This window comes from Epinephelus moara, chromosome 4 (genome assembly GCF_006386435.1).
Source record: "Epinephelus moara isolate mb chromosome 4, YSFRI_EMoa_1.0, whole genome shotgun sequence".
NCBI classification, from domain to species: Eukaryota; Metazoa; Chordata; class Actinopteri; order Perciformes; family Serranidae; genus Epinephelus; species Epinephelus moara.
This window is the reverse complement of record NC_065509.1, coordinates 19,393,880-19,416,125: the sequence shown is the minus strand read 5'-3', so window position 1 is coordinate 19,416,125 and position 22,246 is coordinate 19,393,880. Positions and strand designations below refer to the sequence as shown.

The following is a 22,246-nucleotide window of genomic DNA, read 5'->3' as shown; positions in this document are numbered from 1 at the left end:
AAGTCGTGTGAACCAGGAAAGTCTCCGTTGCTCAGCAACCATGCAAACAAAAACAAACTTATGGCGCGCCGCCATGTTTTCCGGACTGTTGCAATGAAACGCTTTCAGATCAGACGTGTCATACGGTCATATAAATCCGACAAGGAATGACCGGCCTGGATTGCCAAACGAATGCGGCATAAAACCCACTCCACGCCTTCTCTCCTCCCTCTTTCCGACTTGCGCCGGTAGGAGGGACGGAGGTTCCCTCTTTCCGACTTGCGCCGGTAGGAGGGACGGAGGTGGGATAGAGGAGTAGCTGCGCCAGAGCGCACGGTGTGCCAAACTTACAAAATCTGCCTGGCCACACCCAGTTGGCGAAGTGCAGGTGCGCTGCGCCTCTGCTGCGCCCGGTCTGCGAAACTAGAGCCCACTGTTGCTAAAAGCTCTGTGTGTGTGTGTGTGTGTGTGTGTGTGTGCTTCATAACTTGTAACTAGGGCGTAATAGGGCCCCTCATAATAGCGTGCACTGGGGCCCATTGTAACCACCTTATGCCACTGACTAGTACCTTTAAAGTAATACCAATAGCATGCATTGGGGAAGAAGAAGAAGAAGCCTAAATTCAATCATCAGAGGTAGAAAGCTAAAGTTAGGCTACAAAGGAAATACACCACAGTTGCGTGACTTCACATACCTACCACAACGAGGCGCCAAGATATTGTGTAGTCTTACTTAGCCACTTGTTAGCAACCATCTTTAATAAGAAAAAAAAAAAAAGCTTCAAAGTTCACAAGTGGGGTAATTACTGACACATGTTATGTTGTAGAACAAAATGTGAAAGTCTCTTAAGCTTGTGTTAACCACAGACCTTATTTCAGGCAAAAAACCCACTGATGACAGAACGGTCAGTGCAAAAATGCTAATTCATTCCTGGAGCACTCAACACAATCCTTCAGTTGATAGCTTTTTTTCAACTTCATTCGATCCCCATGACCTGAATGGAGTCACTCGGTTGTGTAAAATACCACCAGACAACACAGGTGTGTCGCCATACTTTCTCACGTTTTGGTGATGTGAACTGCCAGCTCCGTCAAATACACTGCACTCGACTTCACCACAGACTGTATGGGCTGCAGCTGTGGCAGTGGGACAATCACGTCGCATTAAATCAAAGAACCCTTGCAGTGACTGGCTGCGAGCAAAACCATACCAATATTATGTTTTTTATGTAGGTATGGTTTGACTGGAGTGGTTCCAATACTATTTGGTACTGATACATCCTTGTAGAAGATTGTTGACAAAAAAATACAATAAATAACAATATAATGATCGGCCAGTCACTTTGCTCTCTCTGCTCTTTTAATTCCCTGTTTTAAGGCTCTCTAAAGAAACCTCCTACTCATCATTGCAACTATACAATATTCTTTTTTCCACCTTGTATGTTTAACCCCTTTTCTGTGCTCTCCACTGTGTCCCTGCTCCTGGTGTAGGCTTTTCTCTGAGCCTTGTTCATTGCTGGTTTGATGCCACTTGATCATTTTATCCTATATTTTATTTGCAGTTTTGTAAGTTTAAAGTTAGCTTGGTAAGTTAAGTCTAAATGCTGGATTATCAGAAATACTTTATTGATCCTGGGGGGAAATTAGGACAAATTACACTTCCTCTTATAGTATATATAAGCATAGAGAAATTATAAGAGAACAGAAAATAATAAGTATGTGGAAAGGACCTAAAAATATGTCTGTTATTAATATTATCATTATTATTATTGTTAATATGTGTAATACCAGCTGCTCTCATTGGACTGCCATGTATAAAAAAGGGTTGAAATTATAAATAAAAATCAATTTTTGTAGCAATCGATCAAACAAGAGAAACATTTCGTAGCTCTTTAACACTTGAGCCATGTCCTATAAGTACATACTACAAACTCTTTATAAGCAGGTTTGAAGTATGCAATGCGTTCACAGAAGTGCCACAGTACACAAATAGCTTGCACACAAAAAATGCTTGATTTTTAAGCATACACTATTATCCCACAATGCAATGCATTTCATTTTTATTGAGAAATGTAATTGTCATCCATCAGTGCATGTATTGCATCATTGCCAGTTAGTACAAAATGCTATTCAACATATATTTTTTGTAAAGTAAATGCAAAAACAAAATGAGTCCGTGCTGTAAACATTTCGTTCTGGAATGAGGACATAGCACTGGTTTTATTTATAAGTAGATAAAACAAGAACAGGGTTCAACCTCTGGTCACAAAATCCTGTCATAAAGAGCCGCCGAGTGTGAGCCAGCCGCATCCGACAGGTTCACTCAGAGCGACGCACTTCCTGTTTCACACACGACAAGTTGGCCAGAGCTGAGACGGGCTGGCACCCGGCCGTGCCAAACCCCCGAGGCTGTCTGAGGGAGACTGGACACACAATATAACTACAGGGACTAAATCTAGCATCCTAGACTAGTTAGACAACCTCCCCCCCTCCACACACAGACACACACACACACACACACACACACACACACACACACACACACACACACACACACAGACACACACACACACACTGATTGATATAAGATGATAGCATCATGCGACCATTAACAATAATAGCAGCCTGTGGGAGAATTCCCAGTATAGGTTGACGTATTTGCCATGACCTTGGGTTTTCCTTGTCATAGCAGGTTACTATCAAGTTATCAATTTATTGCTTTAGCGGTCCATTCATTTATAGTTGACAATGGGAATAGTCTGTGAGAGCTGTGAGTAGATTACATTGAAATGAGCTGGTAAAATTAGATTTTACGGGCTCATTATTGTCTGTTATTGCTTCCTAAAAGCAACATCTTCTTAATTTGTGTGAAAGAAATCAGCCAGGAAATTATAATGTGTTTCTAGTTTATTTTTTTTTAGTATGGGAATTTTGTAGTCTTGATTGAAGATACTGAGACTCAATTCTAAAAATGACTGAAAATGTTTCGTAGTGATGGCCAGATGGAGCCGCTTAAAATCTTACACCAAAACCAAAAGCCACTCAATTTCTGGAATTCTATTATAGTACTGTTGTAGTAAAAACATTAGCTAAAAAAAACTGTCAGTACGGGGAATAAAGGAATAACACACTGACATTTTGTTTTGCATTAAATTTCTGTTAATTTTCCATTTGTTTAACAGTTAATGTTACTAACTGATGTACATAGGCACAGTTAACATTTTAGTTCTGTAATAATGTTTATGTATCAATACATGCCAGATGATTCATTGTTCCTAAATAAGGCTGATTGTCCTTTTCCTTAAAAAGACTAATATATGGCTTTAATTTGAAGAGTTACATTGATTAAAAACATTTACTACAGTTTAAAAACATCACATAGTTGCCTCTCATACTGACATATGTTACATGAGAAGAGGGGTGGGGGGCCAGTGATTGTATCGGGCTGGCTGGGGCCCCCCTGGGCACCCCTGAGTGGCGCCCCTGTTAAGGCAACTAATAATAAAACTAACTAATAAAAGGGCGGTGTAGATGAAATACTTAATTGAGGTATATGCCATTTTAGAGTACTATATATATTAGGGTTGCAATAGTGAAGGATTTTCATGATATGATAACTGATGACCAAAAACAGGGATTTACGATAATGCAATGTACAGTTATACATCATTATTATTATTATTAGTAGTAGTAGTATTAAAAGAGAGGGATATAATAATTTATTATATTTGACTTTATTATAATTGAAACTTGAAACCATTCTCTAGATTAAAGTGTGTGTATATACCCTAATACTTCAATTAAAAGCCCAGTCCCAATTAAGCACCCAGCCAATTTTATGAGCCCGGTGTGGCTACACATTTTGACAAATATACGCCTGTCTCAATTAGACGCCTGGTCTGGTTGCTTAGCCTCATTTTTATAAAAGTAACATTCATATTAGTTTAAACAAACAGTTGATTATATTTCCTGATCTTTGCTGAACAGCAGTTTTGTGTGAAAGGAATTAAAGGCCTGTTCCAAATATAGGCCTGTTGATTCCAGTGATTTGAGCAAATAATAGCCCGGGCTATTAATTGAAGTTTTGCAGTATATATATATATATATATATATATATATATATATATATATATATATATTACACCCACAGATGTTAAAGGGATCGCTGTCATAATATAAAAAGGATGACAAAATCTTTGATGCCAGAATAATTTATGTTGTCTGATGTTATTATCGTCACATTGGACATTGGTCGGTGAGATGGAGATTATTATATACATATATATTTCATTTCAAATTTTTAAATATAATTTCTAAATATATAATTTTTATTTTGTGACTGTGCACATTCTAGAAACATTTCTTTACTGTTCTCTGCTCAGCATTCAGGAATAAACAGTTGTGCCGTGGAGCAGAGGGATGCTGTAGCAGTAAGAACTAAATCACAATATCCTTCCTCTCTTAACTTCATCATAACTACAAACTTATCTTGAAGAGTGCTTTGTCTTTAATAATTAAGAGCAAAAGTTTATTTGAAATCCGTCTACATAAGACTTGCAGCTCCCCTGGGCCCAGCTTGGCAAGTTTAGGATTTCATTTTTTGAGCTGTAGAGACGCGCAGTCTTTCTCTCTCCCTCACACACACTCAGGCTCTCTGTCTCGCTCTCTCTGCCTCCTTTTTCTTGCTCTCTGGGCTCTTATGTAAGAGCCAGTTAGCAGGGCCATGGTGCACTGGGGGATTAACACAGGAGTCTTATATCTGTCCTAGTTTACCCCTTTTATGGCCACAACTTACTGGGATGTTGTGCTCACCAGCCAGCCACTCATCACTCACCATCATCACCATCACCACCACTAAATCATCACGGTGGCAGAGGAAGCGCAGGGGAAAAGTGGAAATGAGGCCAAAATGGCAGGGGTAAAAATAACAGCCTATTTATAGCCCACCTACATCATCAGCAGAAGTCTCGAAGCTTTTTTTGTCTGAGACTCTGCATCACTGATCAAGAGCTGCTCCTGCATCTCCTGGCCTCGCCAGCATGTCCAATACCCACGTTAACAATTAATAAACAGCTTATAACGAGGGAGGAGGAGAGAGAGATGAGGATTTCTCTGCAGGATTCCCTCACCGTCTTCGCCTCTCCTCCTCCTCCTCCTTGTCATCTCCGCTGCAGCGAGAGTCTGCCGTGGACCTCTGCAGCAGCGGCAGCAGCAGCAGCAGCGATCATGAAGCACAAGCTTGTTTGCTCTTCATCAACATCAGGGCCGGTCCCTCTCTCTCATCCCAACCTGCCGGAGGAGAGGCCACGCTCTAACAGATCACGCAGATTCAAACACGCTACATTTGCTCTGCGTCGGAGCTAATAGGACACGGAGCTCTAAAAAAAGGCTGTTTTGTTTTTTTCTTCTGTGCATGTTCCCTCACAGTTCAGCGTGAGTGTGTGTATGTGTGTGTATGTGTGTGTGTGTGTTTGTGTGTGTGTGGACCCCCCCTAAGGCAGCCTGTGCACCTTTATTCCAAATGACCTTGTTTACGGACATAACACAACCACCACGAATTCCCAGACAGAATCTCATTTCGAGGGAGCGTCACAGCAGAGAGCGAATGCAGAAAGAGATTTTTTTTTTTTTTGCAAGCAGGTTGCAAACCTGCACATCCCTTGATTAAACTGACATATTATTGCATGGGCATTGTAATGGAGTTAGAAGTTAAATTAAGATGGAGAAGCTTCCTCCATTTTGGATAGAGAGCCGTGTTGAGCTGAGGAAACATGGCACGCAGGATTGTCTCTCCCTGCTCAGGCACTGTTGCCAAATTTGAAAATAAAATGTCTGCAGTGGAAACAAAAAGAGTCCAGCGTGTGCCAGAGCATGCCAAATCAAAGCAGAGGTTTCTTAATTTCAAAGTACAGGCACATCCAAAACACATACAACATGCAAAGCACCCTGCCTGATCAATAGTTTGAGAGAGAGATGGATAACTTTGAAGGCGATGCTAAGCTCATATTGATGGTATTGACAGAAAAAAAAGGCTTATTTAAATCCCTCTCTTCCACCACTCAGCAGCTTTCTCCTCCTGGCCATGCGATGTCATCTATTGAGCTGCAGAGTGGAACACTCCTCGCCCAGACAAAAGAGGACGTCAGTCTCCATAGCACAAGGATATGTCCTCTCACAAAAGGAGTTACAATATTCACAGAGAGAGAGAGAGGAGGGAGGGGGGAGGAGAGGAGAGGAGAGGGAGGGAGGAGGGAGAATCCTAATAATTTCTCCATTTTGAATGAAGTCTGACCTTCATGTCTCTTTCTTTCTCTCTGGCTCTCCCTCCTTTCTCAATCCCTCCCTGTGATTTTTGAGCAACATGCATTGGGAGTCATGCACCGAACGTCTTTGGTCTTTCCTCCTTTCCTGCATAAAATGAAAGGCTAAGTGGGAGTTTGTGTGTGTGTGTGTTTTTTTTTTTCTGTTGTGTGTGTGTGTGTTTCTTTTCTCGCAGCCTGGGCGGTATCTGTGTTATTGGCTGAGCCTTTTCAGGGGCTGGGTAATTAGATCAGACTGCCTCTCCCCGAGAGTCAACCAGAGCTCTAAAGTGACAGTTGGGAGCACTGTTGTAATTTTCTGCTCCTCCTGGTAATTGAAGACTGGGATTTGGCAGGATTGGGATGCACTCTATATCCAGGGAATAAGGAGTAAACAACGCCCTCACCCTTCCTCCTCTGCATGCACCCCAAAAATAACACTCGCCCACTCGCACACATCCACCCACAGACACAGATCCTACACACACACTCACACACAGACATCTAATGCCTCCTGCAAACTAAACAACACTCTAATCTACTGGTGTTCCCCAGGTGCGGTGTTAGCTAATTTCAGTTAGTTTAGCACAAATCCACGCTCACCTTTGAGGCCAATAATATGTTTACTTTTACCGCTTATTATGCAAGGATTTAGTCAGACAACATCACATCTTATGGCGTGACATATTTACTAGTGTTAGAGGTCTCAAAAAAGCAAACGAGCAATTTGATGTTGCAGGAGAATTGATCTGTAACACACTGGTGCATAATATCAAAAAGATATTACCAACTGTATTCTGAAAATGCAATACATGTACATATATTGAATTTCCATATGTAAAATATATGTGCATATGACGTGGAAACATATATGTATAAACTATATATGAAACCTGTTAGAATTTGGAACAATTTTCTATATGGACGTATATGACAAGCCCATACAAATATGTTTATGGATGTATAATGCATTTATCACCACATATATGTCACGTATATATTTTTTTTAATACATATATTAATATGTATGTAAATGCACACATACATTTTATAGGTTAAAAACATGCATGTATAGATGTATGGCAAATATAAAATATTTTATAATATATTTTCTATATTTATAATATGTTTTAATATTAAATATGTGAATATAAAAGATAAATATATATGTTAAGAAAGAAAGTATAGAATTTTTGTGCATATGGGTTTTTTTTTTTCATAAATTTGCATATTTTAATCCTTAACATATATGGTTGCAACTTATAATACTGTATAAAAAATAATTATAATGATATTTTTTATATATGCACATATATATATAATATATGCTTATATTGTAGACATATAAGTTACGTACATATATACATCCCATAGCCTATCAATATATGTTCATATTATATATGTAACTATAAAAAATAGACATGTGTGTGAAAAAATAATTTAAAAACATATGCAAGCACACAGTATTTTTCATATATGTAGTTTTCGTAAACTTGCATGTGTAAATTAAATATATATTGTTTACATATATGATTGCAACATACAATACCGTATAGAAAGTCATCATATAGTTATTTTAATATATGTACATATACAAATTTTACTATGGGTATTTTATGTATGTTTTGAACTTTTATGTTCATATGTCCAGAGGATGTATGTATGTGATAATAATACAGGTAACATGTGGCAACATGACTCTTGTTTAGGGGCATATATGTCATATATTACATTCCCGTGCGAGCTGTTTGTACATCTTTAATAGATGTTTGGTTTTGGAGTGCAGAAGGTGTTTATACTGAGTAGAGTTGGACAAGAATATACAAGTTATTATTAAGTATTTATTGTATTTTTCAGGGTGTATGGGTGTCTAGGTCTCGACTCTTTGACAATAAAGGTGTACACCAGTAATTTAATATTACACTCACATAAAGATAAGGTGACTCAAAAGACACTAATTTAAGGAAGAGTGGTTCAAATCTAAGCAACAGAGGTCAACACATCCTGCCTTTTTGTCTTTAGTATGGATGAACCTCTAAAACCACTGCCTCCTACATTTCCCATGATGCATCTGGGCACCATCTTTTCATTAGACCTTCCGTTCTGCATAAAAACACCATGTTTTCAAACTCCATGGCCGAAGATTGACACAAGGGCTTTTTGTTACATGTTATTTATGTTATTATTAAATTATTTTGTGTTATGCCTAGTTGGCCCATCCTACATGGGATTACAAGACACCATTATGCTTCACACAACCTCTGGTCCTGCACATACAGCGCATGTGGAAAAGAAAAGAAGCACAAAATAAAAATAAAACAAACACAAAATCCCAAATGACCTCTTCATGTAATGAACTACCAGATATTTTCAGATTATTTCAATAAAGAGCTTTTCTCTCTCTTCTCTCAGGCTTCTTTATATGTTTCATATATGAATAGTCACCTCAGTCTTTGAGCATCTATTTTTAACTTACCAAACAAAGTACTGCACAGTTCACAACAGAAAGGACAGTAGAAAACCAAATGGAGCCCATTTTCTGTATCGTTAAACAACACAATGGATCCGCTTTTCTTCTTCTAGAATAACATAGGCTACATCCAGTTTCAACAGTCAGAGGTAAAACACCAAACATCAGCTGAGTTGTCTCAAAGCCTAAATTAAGAACACCCTGATGACATCACTATAACATTATTAAGGCTGACAAATGCATTTAATAAGACAAAAAAAGTGAGATTTCTTTTGCTTCAAATGAAGTAGTCTAACAAAGACTGACCTTTGGCGAGGGAAAGTAAGTACTGCACTTTATTACAATTTTGAGTACTTCTATTTTGGGCTACTTTACACTCCATTACATCTCAGAGGAAAATATTGTGCTCATTACTGCACCATATGTATTCAACAGCTGTATTTACTGTGATTAATTTACATATGATGATTCCGCAAACAAAACAGATGATTAATTTATAAAATGTGTTGCATGTTTTTTTTATATGCAGTATGTAAAGTAGATAACTATAGCACCACACTGATCATACACATCAATAAAAGGCTGCTTACATGTTTATGCATCAGTAAAAAGAATTAAATTATATAATGTTTATAATTCTCACAGAGGTCATTCTGCAGCACAATGAGAGAACATTTTACTGCAGGACTTCCGGTTGTAACAGAGTATTTTTACATTGTGGTATTGCAGCTTTACTTAACTAAAGGATTTAAATCCTTGTTCCACCACTGTTGACCTTTACACTGACGATAAGAGCTAAAATTAATGAATAAGCAGACAGATAATGACACAGTCGTGCCCTCAGACACCCTGGCAAGACGTGTTTTCACATACGACCTGTTTTCCCGTCGAGGACTCTGAGCCTCCTCTCAGTTAGCCATCCCCTCCACATCCACTAAAGCCCTGCTGTTGCAACCAGCCGGCCCGTCTCTACAGGTATGTGTCAGCGTGCTCACAGCGCACAGGCATCTGGCCGGGCTGACTCTGACAGAAGCTTGTGTCTGGACTTGCTAGCATCAAATAAAACCTGGACCAAACCCACGAACCAAATAATGGAGGAGCCGGGAGGCACCGGCACTGACAAGGACAACGTATCTGAGGTAACAACCACATCTCTCTGCTGCACGCACACCCTCAAATTCACAACAACCCTCTCCTAGCCTCCATTGCTGTTTGACTGTTATGCAAAAATATGTGTTTGGGTTTATATAATTGAGTCAGAGCGTTATAAATTACATTTCTCGACTGCTGAAACAAAATGTAGCGATGAATAATCTGGTGCAGTGCAGATACTTAAATTTTTTAAGCAGTCTTTGCGCAAGAAGGGCATCTGAGTGTAGAGAGGGAGAATGACTGAACGCTGCAACATCTTGAATTAGCAACAATAATCTCATCTTTTAAACACGGACACTAATCTGAGATCATTTGCACACACACATATGAAGAGGAGGCGACAGATCCGAGGAGGCAGCAGCACAGTGATGGACGCGCTGTGCTAGCCTGTGAAGTCAAATACGCAGCATCAGTACAAATACAGATTCAGTGTTTGTATTGAACTGCTACATTATTGATTATGAGTTATCAATTATGGATGACAGTCTCCTCAGAGGCATCACAGTCCAACACCACAAAGAGACGTCTTGTAGACGGGCTGAACCATCCTGCACAATCACACTCAGTTCGGCTGTTTGCACCACCCTGCTTCATTATTGATCACAGCCGATCAATTATTGATATTGATGATCATCAGGGGATGTGAAAGGCTAAAACATGGAGGCGTAAACCTTTTCCTGTACACAGCTGTGAAAGGATGATTTCTCTTTCTTACAACGCAGGTCTTATTCTCATAGTCTTGGCCATAAGGTCTTTCAGATATGAAAACATTGCTGAGATCTGGAAACACGGTGACAGGCAGTTTAGTAATAAAACGCTGGCTTCCAACCATTTTGTCCAAACACTCGCATATGTCCGTGTACTGTAACTAAAACATGATGGTCTCCTCACATTTCAGTGGTTAGACGTTCCAAAGAGATAAAATTATTCAGTATTTCTGAAGAAAACAGACAAAATATATGAAAATTTACATAGTTTGCTTTTTTTTTGCACTGTCTATATTTATGTCCCTGGCCAGTGGGTTTGTCAAAATACCCAGGGTCAGTGCCACAAACACTGTTGGAGACGACGCAAAGGGTCACCAAAAAATAAACGTTGTTGGTCTTGCTTAGATATTACGTCATGATGCGTATGAAACGTGCAAATGAAACGTATCTGTGATTTGCATTTGTACATTTTCTTCTAACAGCTGGGCTGAATAATCCCTTATTGTTCTTTTAAATAGATGTACCAAACTTTTATGTTTGCCACTGCATTTTCCTAAAGATATATGCAGGGTTTTCTTAAATAAAATAAAAAATATAGACCTATATAAAAGTGATCATCACTTATGACCCAATATCTACAGAGACTCTTCTCTCTGCCTGTGTTTTACTAATTTCTGACTGTAAGCAGCATACATACCAGAGGAAGCTACTAAAATCATGGACACAGTGCCAAAAGAAAGAAACCAAAATAGGACTATTTATTGATATGCACTGTATATAACTGAACTGTAATTTCCTTCCCTTGTTTAATCTATTGTAATCAATTTTATCTTATTTTTAGCTTCCTCCTTAAATCCTGTTCATGTGTGTCCCTTTATATTGCTGTGTGTTTCTTTTATACATTGTCTTCCTGCATTTTATGTTATAAGCTAAACGCTTTCCTGTTGAAAGGTGCTACACAAATAAACTCGCCTTGCCTTGTTGTATCTTCTTCCCAATCTTGTTAATCATGTCAGAATTACCTTGCAACCCCCTGGGCGGTCTGAAACCTGCAGGTTGCAATCCCCAGATCTTAAATCACTTTTGTTTTTGAGTCTAGCACACTAAAATGTCTATAAGTGTCCCTCATTGTGCTGGAAAACTGTGTTCCCTCACAGCTAGGATATTGTGAGTACAGATGTCCAGTCATTTAACTGTGATGGATGCCTGGGTAATAATTTAGCTGTTTAGCTAACCTGATGATTTTTTTATCTTCTCTTGACTGCTCATGTTTCTATTTTTAGCAATGTTGCTGCGTTCCAAGATCTCAGCTGTTAAGTTGGTGAGTAGAATATTATTATTACTGATAATAATGATGGCAAAACCACAAAAATAAGACCCAAGTTGTAAAGAAAAAACACAAGAAAAAAGATCCTTTGACTGTATGTTGTCAAGCTGAGCAGGAAAGAGCCACAATGGTTTAAATCCAGAGTTCATTAAAGAGACTCAGTCAGACACAAAGCGTCTGATACAGTCACATTACTTCATTATGCCTCCTGATCAATCCTCTAATAGTCATGATGTGACAGGAAGGGCAGTTGTAAAAGGCTTACCTGAGTCCATAAAGCACCGTGCCGTCCGGGTGGAGACGGATCATCCTGTTTTTGACCGTGACACCATGAACGAAGGACTTCTTGTCATTCAGGAAGTAGGTGTCAGGGACCCACAGCTGATCCGCCACCCGGTTATCCAGAGTCAGGTTGTAGGCGATCTCAGAGTACGACAGACGCTTGTCCCGCCACGCTTGCTGGAAGTACATCGTCAAGGTGTAGTCCTGGAGGGACAGAAGGGGGGTAGTCCATTTAATGAATCTAGTGCAGCACTTTAAACACAAACTCGTGGTGAGAATCAATAACGCTGACAGTAATTCCACTGTGAGGCCAAAAAGCAGTCAGCAGCATCCACCGACTACATCTTTCAGGTGGCACCTTAACTATAGGAAAATATTTCATTTCCACTACCATCTCAAGTGGGAAACATGACAAGCACCAGCAGCATGTCACCCAGCGCTTACATCTGAACATGACTCCATAGATGTGTCACAGCACGCTGTATGGACTCTGCATAGTGAGAAGGTCAGCCAAAAGGTCGTCGGTGGTCTGAAAGGCCACAGCCTGTACTGGGGGCCATGGTGGCTGAGGTTGGGGGGTTAATATTCAACTATCCTCACTTAATTTTGAAGCCGTAACCAGAGGGGAACTTTCTCAGCTGGCTGACTATTGTCTCACGCAAAAAATATCTGCTTGCACTCAAACAAATGACGCCACTTTCTTCCTGATAGAGGCAACACTCGGATGCAAATGGCCACTAGATTTCTGCCACCGGGGCTTCATCATCCCTGTCTCTCTCTCTTTTTTTTTGGCTTAGTTTTGCTTCTAATTCTGCGTAATAAACAACCAAACGACTTCAGATTTAGGTTAGAGTTTTCCAGATAGAAAAAGCTGCATTTACACTTTACAGTTTGCTTTTACACATGCTCAGAGATGTAGCAGTAAACTGTATCTCCTCCTCCTCCTCTCTCTCTCTTTTTCTCTGCTTCTCACTCTTAAAAAAAGACTTACACCCACACAGCCACAGTAAAACACAGCACTGCAGTTGGATCTGCTCTGTTGCAGTGTATTGCAGTGCAATCGATGAGTAGGAAAACAAATTAAAAAATACGGTCCGTGAAACGAGGCCCTTGAGCTTTTACTCGAAGCAGCCATCATCATTACTTCCTGCCGTGTTTCTGTTTCCGAGCCTTTTTTTTTTTTTTTTGTGTTCCCTATCACCACACATTGGTGTGACACTGCAAAAGCAATTGCCACTTTCGTTCTTAAATTCTTATCATTCATTGCATGCAGTGTGCATGACCAAAGCACTGCGTAAAAAGGGCATCTAAAAATACATGAGCTGCTGCCATGTTGATTTTTTCAGGAGTGAAAAGTCAAGCGAGGACGGCCGCATCCTTATCCTGTTTTACAAGAGTTCCCACTGAACCCTCCTCTCACACTCGCTCCCTCTCTGTCTCATTATCAGCCTGTCGATCGGATATCTCTATCACCTTTGGGATCGTTAGCTGCTGCCTGCAGGCTCGGTGTACATCACCCACTGAGGCAGCATCTCCTGCAATACGTCCCTGTCTTGACTACCATCCTTCGCCATATTGATGAAGGAGACACAAGCAGCTAGGATCCTCTGAGAGGAAGAAGTTGTAGGCAGAAGCTGAACCTCTTTCCGACTAAATTAGAAAACTGAAGCTAATAATATTAACTGTAGCCCTGTGGTAACAATCTGAGCAACATGAAGCAGAAATCATTTATCAGTACGGCGTCACAGACTTGTAGCAACAATCTCTATGTTTTATTCTTTTTGCTCTGCACTGTTCTTTGGTATAGCTGGAGTGAAACATAATTTGACATTTTGGTGAATATGGTGACAAGGGAGCACGAGTGTGTCCGGTGTGTCACACACGTTTGCATTCAAAGCTCTAAATTTGTATATTACATTAACAGGGTAGAATTTAGGGCTGCAGCTGACAATTATCATCATCAATAAACATGTTTAATTAATTAACAAATCTTTTAATCTTAGATCCCAGCAACAGTGGCACTCCCGATATTTTTCATAGGGGTGGCCAGATGAGGTCACTGAAAACCCTAACCCTGCAAAAAAACAAAACAAAAGCCAAGCATATAAACTAGTTGACAACATTGTGAGAGTTAAGGAATTGCATACTGATATACTTTGTCTTTTTATTTCACAGTTAATATTACTAATTATCTGGAGTACATAGACTAATACTGGTGCAGTTAACATTTTGAGTTACACAACAATGTTATGTATCTGTATGTTAGGTGGTTCATTATTCTTTAAATAGGCTGGTTGTCCTTTTCTTTATGAAGGCAGATACACAGCTTTAATTTAATACACTGATAGCAAACGTTTACTGGGAACAAGTCGACTGTAGTTTAAAAACACCACACACAGGCCTCTAATTATTTTCATGAGGGGGGCCCAGCGATTCGATCAGGGTGGCTGTGGCCCTGCTGGCCACCCCTTGGCAGTGCCACTGTCCAGGAAACTTGAAGATGCCAGTCCTGATTACCTGAGGTTTGTCAGGGCTGCATGTTTTGTTCAATTACAAACCCCCCAAAATATTCCATTTCCGATGATATGAAGCAGAGAAAAGCTGGCCTGGTGCGACCATCCTGATGACGTGAGCTCAACGTTCTGTTTCGTTCTCTGCATCAGTCTGCCACCCTAAACACTTTCCAGAAATTAAAATCCAATCGGGGCCAATCGGGAATATGCACTGTAGTTAATAACGTAAGCAGTTAATCAGAGACTGTGTTGTAGTTGATGACGTAAAATGCAGCTTGCAGAACAGTTATGGCGGCTCCTGCTCCTTAATAGAGTAAATCCAGCAATAAGTGAAGTTATTGCAGACATAGAGTCAATGACAACAGTTAAATATGAACAAGAGTGTGCACTCGTGGAGTTTCTCTCAGGAAAAGATGTTTTTCGCTGCTCCTCCAACTGGATTTAGCAAAAACTTGATTTTTCAACTGACGTCATTGGTGATGAAGACGTTCCTGGTGTTTTGTTTCACTGACTAGGTAAAGGAGTTTTTCTGTCAAGGTTAGTGCTCCCGCCTCCTGAAAGTGTTTGAGGCGGCAGCATGGGCCAGATATATACAAAGAGCGAAACAGAACGTTGAGCTAAGGTCATCAGGACAGTCTTACAAGGCTGGAGAAAAAAAAAGAAAGAAAAAAAGAAGCACATCCCGACATCTGAAAAGCTGAAACCAGAAAATGTGTTTGCTTGATAAATGACTTCTACACATTATTAATTGCCAAAATATGATGTTAATAATCTTTTGATTGACAAATTGATGACTTGACTAATGATTTAAGCACCAGTAAGATTTTTAGTTGTAGGTTGTGTCCAAAATCATCTGGGCGAGTATTCACTCACTCAACAGTCAAGGCAACTTTATTTATACTGCCTAATATCACAAATCACAAATCTGCCTCCAGGCGCTTTACATTCTGTGTACAGTATACAACACCCTAAAGAGAATTCAAAGTTTCCGTGCGCTTGTTTGTGAGATTCCACTGACGAAAACGTCTTCTTCCACGTATGTCCATGACAGACACGTGGAGCTTATTTTTTGTGACACATTCCAATCTAGTCCAAAAAACTGCGGTCAAGCCAGCCGCAGCCACCACACCACAGTTTAAAGTTGGATATCCAACAGACATTCACTCCAGACCCAGCAGCTTCTTCTTAGTTTCACATTCACCCAAAGACAGTCACCTCCCATCCCTCCCATTTACTGCTGGGCACTGACGCAGACCGTCGATGGTACTGCGAAGAGAACTGCATCGATGTGACCACAGATTTCCATGGATGTTCAATGTCTGTCTGACCCTTTAGACCTTCATTCGGATATGGAAAAACTCCCCAAGTAAACCCATTAACAGGGAAAAATGAAGATTCAGAAGGGCATTTGGAGAGCGCGGAACTCCGCCAAGGCCTGATAGTCCATTCATCTATATTTCCTTAATATCTCTGGTGGAGTTTCAGACAATTCACATTTGGATGTGAGAGTGTATTTAGCTGCATGCTATGTGTGTATTTACATTTCCATTTGACAGACATTCACTCAAGACCCTTAGCTTAAGAAAAAAGTGCTGTTACAGTTCTGGTAGTGCTAGTTCTCCCATGAAACCAGCGTCCGTGATTTAACGACTGCTTTCTGTATGAGGTTTGTGCTGCTACATGTTTAGGCTACCACACAGGATTACTGGTACCTGTGAGTGTGGATGCCGATAAAGTCATTGAATTTCTACAACTAGCTGTTCTGTCACTATTGAACTTTACTACCATCTGTTGGGTTTTCAGATGTATGGCGCTTATTTCATCATGGCGAAATGCCCTGTCTGGAAATGTTAACAAAAATGAAAAATAATTTGTGTATCCGCCCCATGACTCAGATCTGCTCTAAAGTTTATACCATGCTACAACCTTCCACCAAGTTTCATATAAACTAGGCAAGTAGTTTCTCCGTAATCATAATGTCAAACAGACAAAAACCAAATGAAAAACATTGTCTTCTTGGCGGAGGCAATCTCGGAATCCATTGGCTATCATCTATCGATGATAAGCCTCTACAGGTAACAGCAAATATTTCGGGGGTTACGGTGACGGTGTAGCCAGCAAATACCTGGGCCAAGAATTCTTCCTCCATGCACAGGTCATTTCAGCTCATCTCTATAAACAGATATATGAAAGCAGTAAACTTTTTCAAAAAGCTAATCATCGTCAGACAATAGCCGATGGGTTCCGAGCCTGCATTTTTACATTCCACCTCTCCACACGGACTGTTTACCTGCTGCTCATACATAAAAGGTCGATACTACTTGGACTACAGATGGAAACCAAAACACTTCCGATGCCAAAATCTTGTCTAGTTTCCTACAGATTCTGCATACATATCTTTTTATAGGGATTATGGCAGAGGTAACAATCAGGAAGGGCAGCAGAGGAGGGATCTCTCTCACAGGACGGACAGTCATGTTTATTCAATGAACCAAAATAGCAAATTCACAGTATGGAAAATCCCTCACTGCTCCCAGTATAACAGACACTCAGTATTATACAATATTGTCGTAATTTTTGCATCCATAAAATGTGGAGCGTTGCATTGTGGGAATATCAGCAGAAAATCAGAACATTCTTTTTTCACTCTGTTGTGGGAAATTTGATGGAACGACATAGTGAATAAAATTTACACTCAGAATTCAGACACTATAATAAAAAGGAGGAGAGTAAATATAATGCACTAGTAAACAATGAGTGATTTTGGACACAGCCTTGGACCTTTATCACAGCAGACATTTTAACTCGTCACAGTGAGAGAAGCAGAGGTGTTACTAATAACATTAACGCTGGCTCTGTTCTATTCAAGTGTCCCAGTAAACTATGACAGTGTGACAGTGAGCCAGGGAAAACAACACCAGGACCCTGAAACTGAAGCAGCTAAATGGAATTCAGCCATCATTCATTTTAGTATTTACACCTGTGCTTCTCCTACTGCGACATGTCAAAATGTCTGCTGTAAAAAAAAAAAAAAAAATATTGAATATAAAACCATTCACAGTGTTTCTCTTGTAAGGTTAACTGAGCTTGGATTCAAGGTGCCTGCTCATGTGTGCGCATTAGTGTGTGTGTGCAGTGCCTCATTGTGTACGTTTGGGCGGGTTCAAGAGTATAGCGATGCACAGCTCCAGCACAGAGAACACCTGGGCCTGCACGCTGCCTCCTGGCTGTGCTGTAAAATGGCAGCGTAATTACGGCCTCACAGATGGTGCTGTTTACCTTCACTCGGACATCACATGAGCTCAGAGAGGGACACAAAATACAGCTGCCTCTCCTCTCTCCGGCTCTCGGTACAGTTAAAGTTATTGTTCAAAGGAAATCTGCAACGCAAACTACTGTACTGCCGGGGAGTACATTTTGTTCTGTGACAGGGAGAAAGGGTTGTACTATTCTGGTGCTGTGCAGAAAGACAAAGCGGGGAAATCATGTTGTTTTTATGCAAACATGGCAAAACCTTTTACATCTGCATGTTAATTTTTGATCAATTATTCGACTACAACTGAAAAAAATCTGCATATGTACATTTTATGTCAATGTGGTGCAGCCCTGATGCTAAACAAAGAGAGAAAAACACCCAATCTACGCACCTTTTCACACAAAATATAAGTATTAAACCACATTAAACTGCAGAAGCGCGTAAAATGAGGAGTCTTCCTTCATTTAGCTCTTTGTCTCCTGGACTAGAAATAATCTCTGAGTTATAAACAAAACATCTAATGTGTTATGTGCTGAGAGCCTCTTCACTCCACACACACAGAAGATGGAGACCGAGAATCAGGTGAGGAGGATTTCACAGCATGCAGCGTCCAAAAAAAGCTGCAGAGAAGTGAGAGACAGACCGTCCCATGCTGGAGTGTCGGTCTCCAAAGCGACCTTCAGTCTCCTTGTCACAAGCGCTCCTCAGAAACTCCATTAACATCACACAGTGAGCAGCGAGCATCAGTGAGGGAGACATCTTGTGGAGAGCGCCAACATTTGAAAAAAAAAAAAAAAAAAAGGTACTGACAGCAGTGAATATATAAAGACGATGAAGACACAAACAAGGGCCGGCTAACTTAAAAAACATCAAGGCTGGTTGCACAGTGACAGTGTCTCACTACAGATATGTTTCTGGGCTAACAAACCCCCATTAAGAATCTGACAGAGTGACAAGAAGTACATTTGTGTTTCCCTGAGAAATCTGACAGGCTACAGTTGTTACAAGACCTCCATTACAACTACATCAGCTGTCACAACCGACATGGGAGGGAAGCTGCCAATAGATGAGCTCAACACAATACATACCGCTCTGTTTGTAGATTTAGATCTGAAGGAACAGCTGACGTTAATGCGCTCGCTTTCTCTCTATAATAAAACCATCCTGCCTGTTTGATTTATTTACAGTGGTGTTTTATGTTTGTTCATAAAAGACGTGTCCACCAGAACAGTCTGTACCCTCATCTTCATTTGTAGTACATTCTGTACCTGAAATCTCACAGAGAGTTATGAGTAACGTCAGGATAACATGAACGTCTTTTTGTGAGTGGCTTCTTGGCAAACAAAATGATTTTTTTTTTTTTTTTTAAATCTGTAGCCTATACTGATCCTCAGCCCACTCTCCAGGGGGATCAGACAGTATAGATAACCATAGCCCAAGGCCCAGGCCCATGCAGAGGTCTACGGCTGACCCTTAAATAGGATCAAGTACAACAATTCATTTACTGACTTTAATATCACTGACAATTTTAGTTATATGTATTTACATAACAAATACATTTATTGCTATTATCAAAACAAGTTTTCAATGGTACGGTGGAGTTTCAACAGTACAAGATATGACTGTACAGTCTATGGGTACGACTAAGAGGCAACCTCAAAGGTCGAAAAATGAAGCCAACAATGAAGTCCCAAAAACTGCAGTTCTTTGAATGGCCACTTGAGGCTGGCTCCAAAACCCAGTCAATCCCCACAGACCCACATGTTAAAATGCCCAATTTTACAGCAGAAATAAACATGTTTACAGCCTGGAACAAAAAACAGTTTTGGTCTCTATAGCAATGGTTCTCAACTGGTGGGTCGCGGCCCAAAAGTGGGTCGTGCATCCATTCTCAAAGGACGGAAAGTGACTCACGAACATGTCAAGTTTGTAAAAAAACACACTTCATTTTAGAGTACATTGAATTTCTGGTGCAGAGCTTTTATTTTGAAGTGCAGTTTCCTGCTGTAGAGTGAGTGACTAATGGACAGCTACCTGAGAGAGGTGGCAAACTAGCTCAGCGATATGGCCAAACGCAAGTATGGCGCTGAATATATTAAACTGTGTGGAAATTGAACTAATGACTGAGGACAACTGTGCAGGGGTGACTTTTTATATCACTCAGCTACTACATTTTATTAAGGCTTAAAGAGGAGATGAAACACCGAACAATATGACTGTGGTTTGTTTGAATTTTACCTTAGGCAAAATATGACACTGCAATCAAACTTGATATCCACCTGGATTTGCTAGAAAACTAGACTGTATTTCATGTTTTCGCCAGCAGGGTGCAGCCATCCTAAAACAAGCTAGCTGGTGACGTCACTGGTATGTTTCGTCTCTATTGTCTGCTTGTATGCCAAAAAGAGTTGCTGAGCTGAGCCTAGATATACAATACCAGGAGAAGAGCTATTACGAAAGCAGTGAGGAGCTATCAGAGTATAAAGTTTGGTTTATGATCTAAGGCGAACATCATCAACCAGCCTGATGTTAACAACTAATTCTGTCGCTGTGGAGGCAGCTCTTAGTTTCCAAAATTTTACCGGAGAGCCAGCGAGATCCTGGTATTGTCTCCATGTCAGGGATAACAGTCTGTTATGTACACCGAGCAGAGGATGAGTTCATGAACTCTTTCATTCATGAGCACCACCAACTGTCTAACCTGACACAAACACGGGAACAGGACAAATTTAAGTGACGCTCAACCCCAACCGTTCTTCTGAAGTTGAGTCAGAGTGGGTCTTCTTTTTACCAATGCTTTGTGATGCAGAAGATGATGACATTTGACTCGGCTTCTGGGTGAGAATGATGATCACGATATAAGGGGGCTTGTGGACGTGACCTCTGGGTTAGGCTAACATTACACTACGATAGCTGCAACGTGATAATGTTAATGTAACGTTGTAAGCTTCTTGTTTGATGGAGACAGTGCAAGAGCACATATTTGTTGTGGAGAGGTGGTTTGTGTGGCATGTCAGCTGCAGCAACCTGACAATGAATGTAACAATGATCAAGTTCAGGCAGCTTTTCACTTTCACTTTCTCCGCTGTCCACCGACTCCATGACAGACACATAACAGGTGTTATCACTATATTTGGTCTTATAGGCTTAAAAGGCATAAGCAGTTGGTTTGAAACTTTGTCAGTGGGTCTTTGTATCTCATCAAAACTCTCAAAATCCATTATATTGATACTTAAGTTAAAAACTAGTCAAATTAGTCTGAAGTACAGATTATTACTGATGCTGTTATAAACCTGTAAAAAAACAACCCAACAACACTGGATTTGGAAATGGTGATACATGAAGAGTTTATTTGTTTACTTATAATTTGATCTTGTGATTTAAAGATTTTATGCCCTGCAGTATTTTCTTCAATCACTGCTTGATTTTACTTCTCTCTAATCCTTTAGTCTTTTTTCTCTCCTTGATTTGTTTTAAGGTGAAAGTATGAATATGATTGTCAGTCTGTGATTTAAAATAATTGACTTGACCTTTTGTGTTTTGTAACCATACTGCATAAACACTGGATCTGGAATTGTTGTAGAGACTCAGTCTGTCACTACAAGGCTAATGGCCGAGAGCTGACTTGATGTCGCCCGTGTCTGTATTAGAGCTAGGGGCAGGTGGGTGGCATAATAGCATTTTTTTAAACAGCCTGTAAAGAAATTCGACGACTCAGGCCCTTCATCCAGAACATGGTCAAACTGTACACTCCAGCCCGTCCACTACGCTCTGCTGATCAGCCTGCTGCTCCCTCATGAAGAGGGTCCAACTACCTCTGTACTACGTCAAAACGGTTTGCTGTCCTGACTCGATAATGATGAAACATACTCCCCGTTGACATCAGGACAACAGAAATTCTACATATCTTCTATCACAGATTGAAATCTCATCTGTTCAGGCTGCACCTCGGCCCATTATATAATGTAATTGAAAAGTAAAAATAAAAACTCTTCCTGTTATTGTTTCTAAATGAAGTTGATGTACCTGCTTGATTGTTGCACTTCTTGTGGTTGTGCCCACGTGGTTGAATGCACTTACATTGCAAATCACTCTGGATAAAAGCATAAGCAATAAATGTATACAATTTGATGTTTTCGTATTTAGTGTGAGAACAATGCTTTACGTTCATTTCTGTATTTTGTCACCTTCATCAAATGTGCAGTCTGTAATTCTGCATATTGGGATTTAACAAGGTCAGAAGACAAAAAAGGGGTTAATA

At 40.1% G+C, this 22,246-nt stretch overlaps 1 protein-coding gene across 2 annotated transcripts in view; it reads right to left on the bottom strand.

Annotated features, from left to right (window-relative positions):
* Positions 1-22,246, bottom strand: part of gabrb2a (gamma-aminobutyric acid type A receptor subunit beta2a) — a 46,826-nt gene that overhangs the window by 16,327 nt on the left and 8,253 nt on the right. For both annotated transcript variants that reach the window (XM_050042745.1, XM_050042746.1), the window contains exon 4: positions 12,200-12,420. In XM_050042745.1, the coding sequence (XP_049898702.1) occupies positions 12,200-12,420 (221 nt within the window). The remainder of the gene's footprint in view (positions 1-12,199; positions 12,421-22,246) is intronic.